The sequence below is a fragment of the Sinohyriopsis cumingii genome, chromosome 3 (assembly GCF_028554795.1).
Source record: "Sinohyriopsis cumingii isolate HCF-2022 chromosome 3, ASM2855479v2, whole genome shotgun sequence".
Classification (NCBI taxonomy): Eukaryota; Metazoa; Mollusca; class Bivalvia; order Unionida; family Unionidae; genus Sinohyriopsis; species Sinohyriopsis cumingii.
The window spans coordinates 49513259-49522238 of record NC_142963.1 but is presented as its reverse complement, the minus strand read 5'-3'; the positions used below and the strand labels follow the sequence as shown (position 1 = coordinate 49522238).

The 8980-nt window shown below is 34.6% G+C and overlaps 1 protein-coding gene across 2 annotated transcripts in view; it reads right to left on the bottom strand.

Annotated features, from left to right (window-relative positions):
* The window catches only part of LOC149802825 (uncharacterized), a 151707-nt gene continuing 142727 nt past the window's right edge, over nucleotides 1-8980 (bottom strand). For both annotated transcript variants that reach the window (XM_089952280.1, XM_089952279.1), the window contains exon 16: nucleotides 1-7648. In XM_089952280.1, the coding sequence (XP_089808406.1) occupies nucleotides 7446-7648 (203 nt within the window). In that variant the 3' untranslated portion in view covers nucleotides 1-7445. The remainder of the gene's footprint in view (nucleotides 7649-8980) is intronic.

The window sequence follows — 8980 nt, the reverse complement described above, 5'->3', positions numbered from 1 at the left end:
TAGTTTTTTGTAAATTGTTTATTACAACATGAAAATAGCCTCACAAAACAATGATAGCACTTCTTAAGATTTAAAAAAAACAAAAGTGCAAAACAAAAAAGCGTAACATTTGTTGTATAGGAACAATAAAAGCCTCATAACTTGACATAAACCCCAGAACTAGGTTAACGGATTGACAATAGTTACCCATCACAAAAATCAACATTGAACTCTCAACACGACTTTTTGCTTTCTGGCATGTGTAGGCTCCTGATAGTTACATTTTCATGCACCACCTTTCCCTGCACTTTGTGGGAAATTAGTTTCTATCATTGCACATGCTTAATATAATGTTTGAAAATTCATATGTCTTACCCCCCCCCCCCACTGAGTTGTGAACCTTAGTGAAAATTACGGTTGTAAATGTAACCTATTCATTTAACTTAAAATTATGATTTTAGAAAAGGTAATACTGATTTCAAAATATAAATTATACATGGAGCTCAATATATTGTCACATAAGGTCCAAAACTGTCTGCCTAGCACAAATCTTTGAAGGTAACAGATGAGTGAATATTTCACAGAAATATTAAAATCTACTACTGCAAAAGACAGCATGGTGAAAATAGAGTAAAATTCTAAGAAAAAAGAAAAAAGGACTGCTGATTGGTAAAATGTCATTTAAACATACATACTCGTGGATTGTAAAAACTTATTATTCACAACAACAACCCCCACCAACAATGATAATCTAGCAGGAGGCCAAAGTGGGTATGAGACTGCTCACCTGTTTAATAACCTGACAGCTGACCATTTCACCAAGCAGACTTCTGTTCCTCTGAAATACACAACCATATCCAAAACTTGTATTGTGTTGAATTTACCAACTTTACAACAGACAAATCAGAAACATGGTCTTCAAAGTGGTAACAAGCTCAGACAACCTGATGCAAGATCACTTCATGAATATGCAAGGATCTCACTTGATATCCAATTCTTCCAGGATTTTGATGATGCCAGTCGAAATTCAAATCAGATCAGCAACAGGGCCTCCAGTGCATCAGGAAGCTCAGACAATACGATGCAAGATCATCCTCATTAATCAACATTATCAAATTTATCCGAGATCTTAATAAATAAATTCATATTCCAAGCTTGATTAATATTAGACCAGAAATATGGCCTCCAGAAAGGCAAAAAGCACTGACAATATGATGCAGGATTGACCGTGTGTATAAATCTTGTACATTTTTTAGATCATGATGCTGAAAACATGTATATACGTTTGATTGCATTAAGATAGAAATCTGGCCTCCACAGTGGTAACAAACAGTTGTAAAAGGAAGGACTATGGAAAGATGACAGTCACAGGGCCATACAGTAAGCTTACTTGGCCTTGTGGTTGAGTGAGCTAAAAATTATCAAAAACGTGTGAAAACAGTACGGAGATATAAATATCTATAGAGTTAATTGTGTTGATAAACGTAGCAATGGTCTGTTATTGGTTGGGTATTCCTTATCTAGCATAGAACATAAAAGTGAATGAATAAAAAGCAATAAGAAAAAGTTGTTCATCATACAAAACATGTTAAGATTATCCTCAAATTCTGAACCACAACGGAAAATATTTTTCTTGTAGCCCTTTCATTGGTTGCATATTCAGGTACTAAATAATGTAGACCCATACTCTGCCACTGTTGCAAAGCAATACTACCAAGTATATTCCAAATGATATGCCCTGCCTTACCAATCAGTATATTCCATCTCCAAATTTGGTAAAGATAAAAGTCACATAACTCTAGTTATTTTTCAAAAACCACATTTCTTCTTTCAGTCTTGTTGATACTGACCTACGAACCTACCAAAATGGACTAATGCTTTTCTGGTCTCAAATGCAAGCCTCCCACAAAGTTTGGTCATAACTGAAGGCATAGGATTTAAGTTGTTCTGTGGAAACTGATTTCCTTCTTAATTAGGTTTGTTCCTTGCTTCAAATGCAGGTTACTTACAAGGTTTGGTAATGGTAAATGGTGGAAAATTTGAGTTATTATGTGAAAACAAAATGGGGAACAGACAACTATATGGACAGAGACTAAATCATTAACACAAGACTCTCCGCCTTATGACAGGCATCTAAAATACTTGGAGTAGCAACTGCTAAGTAAACTTGGAAAATGTAACACTTTATTCACCACAAAATGTGACAATTTACATTAGATATATAAAATGTGCAATTTTTGTGGATAAAACTGAGACAAATTTTACAGTACATAAAGTTATAATTTTATAAATAGATATGAATTTCCTTCTTAACGATCACAATATAATTAACGCATTTTATGACATCATCAATACAATTTGCAAACATTAATTAAGCACACTGTGAAGCATACTACATTCAGTTCTTCAACATGTTTTACAAAGTTAAATAGGTTTTCAACCATATTCTCACATTAAGATACATCTTTCACATGAATACAGGTGTGAATAGAACAAATCAAAATTTAACATGCATAATGTCAGCAGATCAGGATACTGGAAGGTTTAACAAGGTTTAGCTTTTCTGTCTCTCGGAAAAAAGGTGTCTGATCAGATTTACCTCCTCTGGGAATAAAAGGTGTTAACCCATTAGTCATACAAAAATGTCAGGATTGAAAATTCAAGGACTTTTCATAAACTTTTCAAAGGATTGTTTTAATTCTTCCAAGAACTTGCTTAAATTAACTTACCAACATTTGTACTGGAGTTCTGAAACGGTGTATTTATAACCATTTTCCAAATTTTAAAATAAAGTGTTATAAGTTTAAGTCTTTAAATATAAACATCAACAAATATTGCAATAATGGAGCTGTCAACTGATTTTACTGTCATTATTAATTTTCCAGTTGCACGTGTACTTTGTCAAATCATTATATCATCCAAAATATGTCAAATATCGATGTTCTACTGCTTGAAGGATTTTACTACGGCGATGAATTTTTCTTCTATGTATACATAGTGATTTTTCCCAAAGACTGTTTCACTGTATGCAAACGATAATTGCTCTGTGGCTACTTCCTTCTCATTCAGCCAGCCAGCTTTAACTGTGGCTGCTTCTTAGGATGACCTGGCCCAAATATGGGATCTGATTGGGAGGAAGACCTGGCCGAAATACAGGATCTGATTGGGAGGAAGACCTGGCCTAAATACGGGATCTGACTGGGAGGAAGACCTGGCCGAAATACAGGATCTGATTGGGAGGAAGACCTGGCCTAAATATGGGATCTGATTGGGAGGAAGACCTGGCCTAAATATGGGATCTGATTGGGAGGAAGACCTGGCTGAAATACAGGATCTGATTGGGAGGAAGACCTGGCCTAAATATGGGATCTGATTGGGAGGAAGACCTGGCCCAAATACGGGATCTGATTGGGAGGAAGACCTGGTCCAAATACAGGATCTGATTCACCAGCTGTATCATATTAGGGGATGTGTAGCTGACATAATTTTTCTCAAAATCTGTCTTCAAAAAAGAAGTCATCAGCGACTTTTCAAAGGATTCTTAGGTGCTTGCTAATGACTTGTATTTGTTTTATTTCTTAAATACGATTAAAACGGCATACTCCCCCACCCTTTTCCCCAAATGTAATAATTACACAACATGCACAATGCAATGGACCTGTCCCCTTTAAACGTTTTACCCACGAGTATTTGTGATCCATCTTCTACTTGCAACTGAATTTTCATTCTGCCATCACAAAAGCAGAAAATGAAGTTAACATTCACCATGCTTTGTCTGCCATTTGCCTTGCCAAAATGACATTTAACATACATTGGGAACATGGATTAAAATGTATCAGTCTGGCCATAAACATCAAGGGGACCCAAATAAACACAATGTCATAAAATGAAGAACAAGAATGATCATTAACACTCCATTTTCCCAAAGTTCTAACATGTAAAACAATGACCTTCTCATGTATGATTTTCTGAGGGAGAGGGGTGCATCAGCAATAAAGGGAAAAGGGAAGACCACCTCCAAACATGTCATGCAATAATATTTCTCCCAAAATAATTAATGAGTAAAACCAAGCAGTAAATAGTAAGAAGTCAAATAATAGTGAAATGCAAGGGGTTTTAAAGGGATGACCATGTCAATTTGAGGACTTTTCAAATACTTTTTCTCATTTTCTATGGTTTTTCAAGACCAGACATCAAATTTAAGGTTTCAACTTTTATTGGAATTCATCTTTATTGCACATTCCTCTTGATGAATTACCCACATGACAGCTAGCCATTTTTTCTATAATAAAGATTAACAATGGCTTCTAAATAGTGTTAACAGTATCACAACATAAACCCTGTTTAATCAATAACTTGACACTACAAATAATATATGCTAATCTGATACACTTGTATTTAAGTCCGGTCCAACTGCAAACAATATAGACCCTGATCTGCTGGCAGATCTAGATCAATGATGTTATTTAACTGACAAGTTCTAACAAACTACATAGACCCTTACCACCCATCACTTTATCCACTGTCAGGTCTGAGTCTTTGCAGTCTGTAAATGGATCTGAGTTGTATGCAAGTATTTAAATAATGTATTTATATGGCAAACTTCTTTTCATCTGCATCTTCTGTCCTTAAAATTTATAAAGCAGATTATAATTGTTAACAAAATTATTAACATTTATATTACTTCAAGCCATTTGCAAAATTGGGGTTTTCCCCTAAAATCTGACATCCATATCTTGTACCCCATTTTCCTCACATGGCTCTAGCTGATGATCTGCCACTGATTTTAACAGACACACCCAGATCTGTCACAATCTTCTCTGGCAGATCTGGTTCTCTTTGTTATAAGTAGAGCAATGTATACTGTGATCTGCTGGTACATTATGAACTCACTAATATTGATCTACACTCACTAATCTGGGTCTACATTCACTAATCTGGATCCACACTCACTAATCTGGATATACACTCACTAATCTGGGTCTACATTCACTAATCTGGATCCACACTCACTAATCTGGATATAAACTCACTTATCTGGATCCACACTCAGTAATCTGGATCCACACTCACTAATCTGGATCAACAAAGTTCACAGTTGTGCATACATTACATACAAGCAAATAGTGCTACTTCCAGAAATCTGTTGAAATATCTATGAATAATTTTCTTATCAAACCATCACCGGCACTTAAATGAATCAGAAGCCACTTTTGAATTTACATGTAAATTTGAACTGATTGGTTCAAATCACAGACTTTCATTTCCTCTGACTCTCATAAACACAATTCAATTATATTGCTGTTTTCAAGTTAGTATGTAAATGTGTGTCTTGTTTCAAGGGAACATTTTTCTTAATGTTTTGTGATTTAAAAATTCTATTATTTTAGCATTTCAAACCTTTAAGGACAGATGAAAGGTAAGACCCAAGTAAACTGAAGGTTTTGACCCCAAACAGGTTTTCAGCATATGCTTGTAAAACATATTTTCTTTCTTCACCAAAGACAGCAGGATAATTAAATTACCTCCTTGACAAGTTAAGACACTGTTGGCAAATGACCTCAATGGAACTGTTATAAAATGATTTTTTTAAAATGATCATTATTATACTTGTACAATTTATATATTAATGTTATTCAGTTTAATCAATTGTTTTCACAAGCATGTTATTTCCAACAAAGCACCACTACCAGTTCGATGACAGCAAATAACTGAGGCACATTGGAATTAACCATATGTACACAAACATTTCAGCAGTTATGCCCGATATATCCTAAAGGAAACAAGTGACAAAACAACAGGAAAATTCAATAACTGAAATGGCACTTTGCTTTTAAAGCTTAAATATATAATGCAATAATGACAAAAACTAACAACAATAAATGGAATGTAAATGAAAACACTTGCTGTATATACCATTTTACCAGTCCAGTCCAACTGCAAACTGCCATGACCAAGAACTGCCATCCCATAATTTACTGACAAGTCTGGGTCTATGCAGACTTTTAGGAGAAATCAGAAGATCAAACAAGAGAGATTGTGATCTGTTGGCATGTGACAATATATTTGGGTCTATGTTGTTTGCAGTTGGACCTGACTTGCAAGTGAGTTTGCAGGTAATGTAAATAGAAGGGTATATTCTGTATGTATATCTGTAAATATTACACCTCTTAGTTCCTTCTTGACATCATTTACTCAACCAGTCCAAATACGAATATTAATATCACATGGTTTATTTCTGCATGTGTCTTGTACTGCATGAGAACAGAAAAGTCACTTCTGAGTTATCACCCCTTGTTAAACATGGATACTCCAGATGGGTGGCATTTACTGGGTATAATATAACAAATACTGTGAGGTTCTCAGCTTCAGCCCATGAACAAATAGTCCCTGAACTGCCACAAAGCCCTTAGCACATGCAGTATTTGTCAATTATTACCAATGCAAGCTAATACCAACAGACCTTGCCTTTTCTACTAATTCAATAACACAATACAGAATGGAAATGGGACATAAAAGATGGTGATGGGATGCTAAGATAATGACTTTTACACTCAGTGATAAATATTAAAAAACATACAGATGTTAAAGCTGACGATACAAATTGAAGTAACACCATTTATTGAAACATTTTAGTAGGAAACAAAATGTTTGCACACAGACTTAGCATTATAAAGACTTCATGTAAAACGGAATTGTCATCATAGTTAGGAAATAATCAAGCTGAGAGACAATCAACAAAATTACAAACATGAATATACAAAGGTGTATAGAAATGTAAATCACATTAATGTATATTATTTGTTTATTCAATATGAAGGTCATAAGTATATTATCACCTTTAAAGTTTCATTTACAGATGTAAAACAGATCAGAGTTTGGTAACATGGTTGGTTGTTATGGGTTTAATGCCAGTTTTCAGCACATGATAGGCTATACATGGCAGCAAGCATAGCTGGTGGAGGAAGAACCAGGGAAAAATCACTGACGCACAGGAACCTATTGGCAAACTTTATCACATAGCCAAATGGCCAAGTCTGAGACTGGAACCCACACAGACAGAGGTGAAACATCAGTGAGTTTGGTAAAACACCCTGGTTGATCCAAAAGCATTTACAAGGGATAAATCCATATAAAATTAAAACTGAATATAAACCAAAAATGATATCTAATGGAATTTATTGGTAAAGAAAATCAGAATACACAAAAGATGAAAATACAATTAATTAAAACGTGTTCCCGTTTAGTTTACAAATCCAATAAAATATTAATTTAGATGTCTACAGGATGATGGAATACTGGCGTAAATGTTTACTAGATACATAACATACATGTTTACTGTTAACACTGAATTTTTTTTCTTGTATCAAGTCCTATCCCAACTGTACAAAAACAAATTTTTGACCAGATATTTTGTTTTACGTATGTTAAAAGTGTAAGTGATGACTCGCAAAAGTGGAGTATCCTCAATTTGGATTTGCATATGCAATGACTGTGGGATTTTCCAGATCGTTAAATCGGCACTGGACATCCTGGTACTTGTCATTAAGAATAACAAGTGCTGATCTGGTGATCAGAGACAGACTGTTGCTGAAAACATTTCCACTGACAAAGCGTGAAGTCTTCTTCAGCCATGGTAGTCTAGGTATTGTATCAATATCTCCCACATCTGAAATACAGTATTGCATAATCACATGGCATTATTGATATAACATTTGATCAACAGATATCAATATTATACAATGAAAAATAAAAGCAACTTGTTTGAAATATGTACATGTACAATATTAATTTTGATTCATATACAGCATTCAAGGACCACATACATGCATAACCATTTAAGGTCTTGTACGATCTTACATACCAAGCAAATGGATGAAGAAAAAAAAGCTCTTTTACTCTTGAAAGATCAACCATCACAAATGCAACAAGGAAAGTTCATATGACCTTGTTTTCACTCAAATTATATCATCATTCTAATAAAAAGAAATAATTTTACCATAAATTCTAAAATGAATCTAAAGTCAAATAACAAGTTAAAGTGACCTAGTTTTAGTATTCATGATGTAGTACCTGTCTGAATATTACTCGTGGATGAATGTCAATGGGTAAAACTCACTGCTGAAAGCCATGCTGAACAGAAACATCATTAAAATGTCTTTAATAAAGATTAAAGATAAATCACATTGACCTAACTGGATCAATATATGATGGTACAATGAATACATCTTAGGTTTTCAGCTGAATGATACACAAGCCAAAGTTAAGGAAACCAACACTGAAAAAGCAACAAAAGTATCATGCATGGTACTTTAAACTGTTTAAAGTCCACCCCATGCTGAAGAGACCTCTATTTTGATTCCTGAACTTTTGTGCAGAAACAATTTCTTCTTTCAGTTATAGTGAGTTTGACCTATGACCTTTAACCCCCAAATCAACAGGCCTAGTCCTTATCCAAGCTTAAACCATCCATGACAGTTGGTTTTCTACAATTCAGAAATAATGTTATTATATGGAAACCATTATATTCTTGAAGTAACCTTACCATTTTACCTGCGGACCTCAAAATCAATACAGTTCTTCATTACCAAAGTGCAAGCCATACACAATGATTGGTAACTGTAGATGACAAAAAGCTCATGTTACTGTGTGGAAACAATTTTTCTTCCTTCAGTCACAGTACTTTGACCATCTAACCTTAAAACTAATAGGTTTCTTCCTTAGGCTAAGTGCAATATATCATCCATGTCTGGTAACTGTAGACAGCAGAGAAAAGTAGCCATTGTACAAAAGCCATTTTTCTGCTTTCATTCATGTTAACCTTGACCTTTGACCTAAAAAATTGATGGGGATCTTCTTTTCCCCATCTGCAAGCCATTAACAAAGTTTGGTAACTGGATGGTGGACAGCTCAAGTTATTGTGTGGTTGGGCTGATAAAAATATTTTCAACCACTTGTCCTAGACAAGTGGTTTCATAAAATTCACTTATCCCACCTGCAT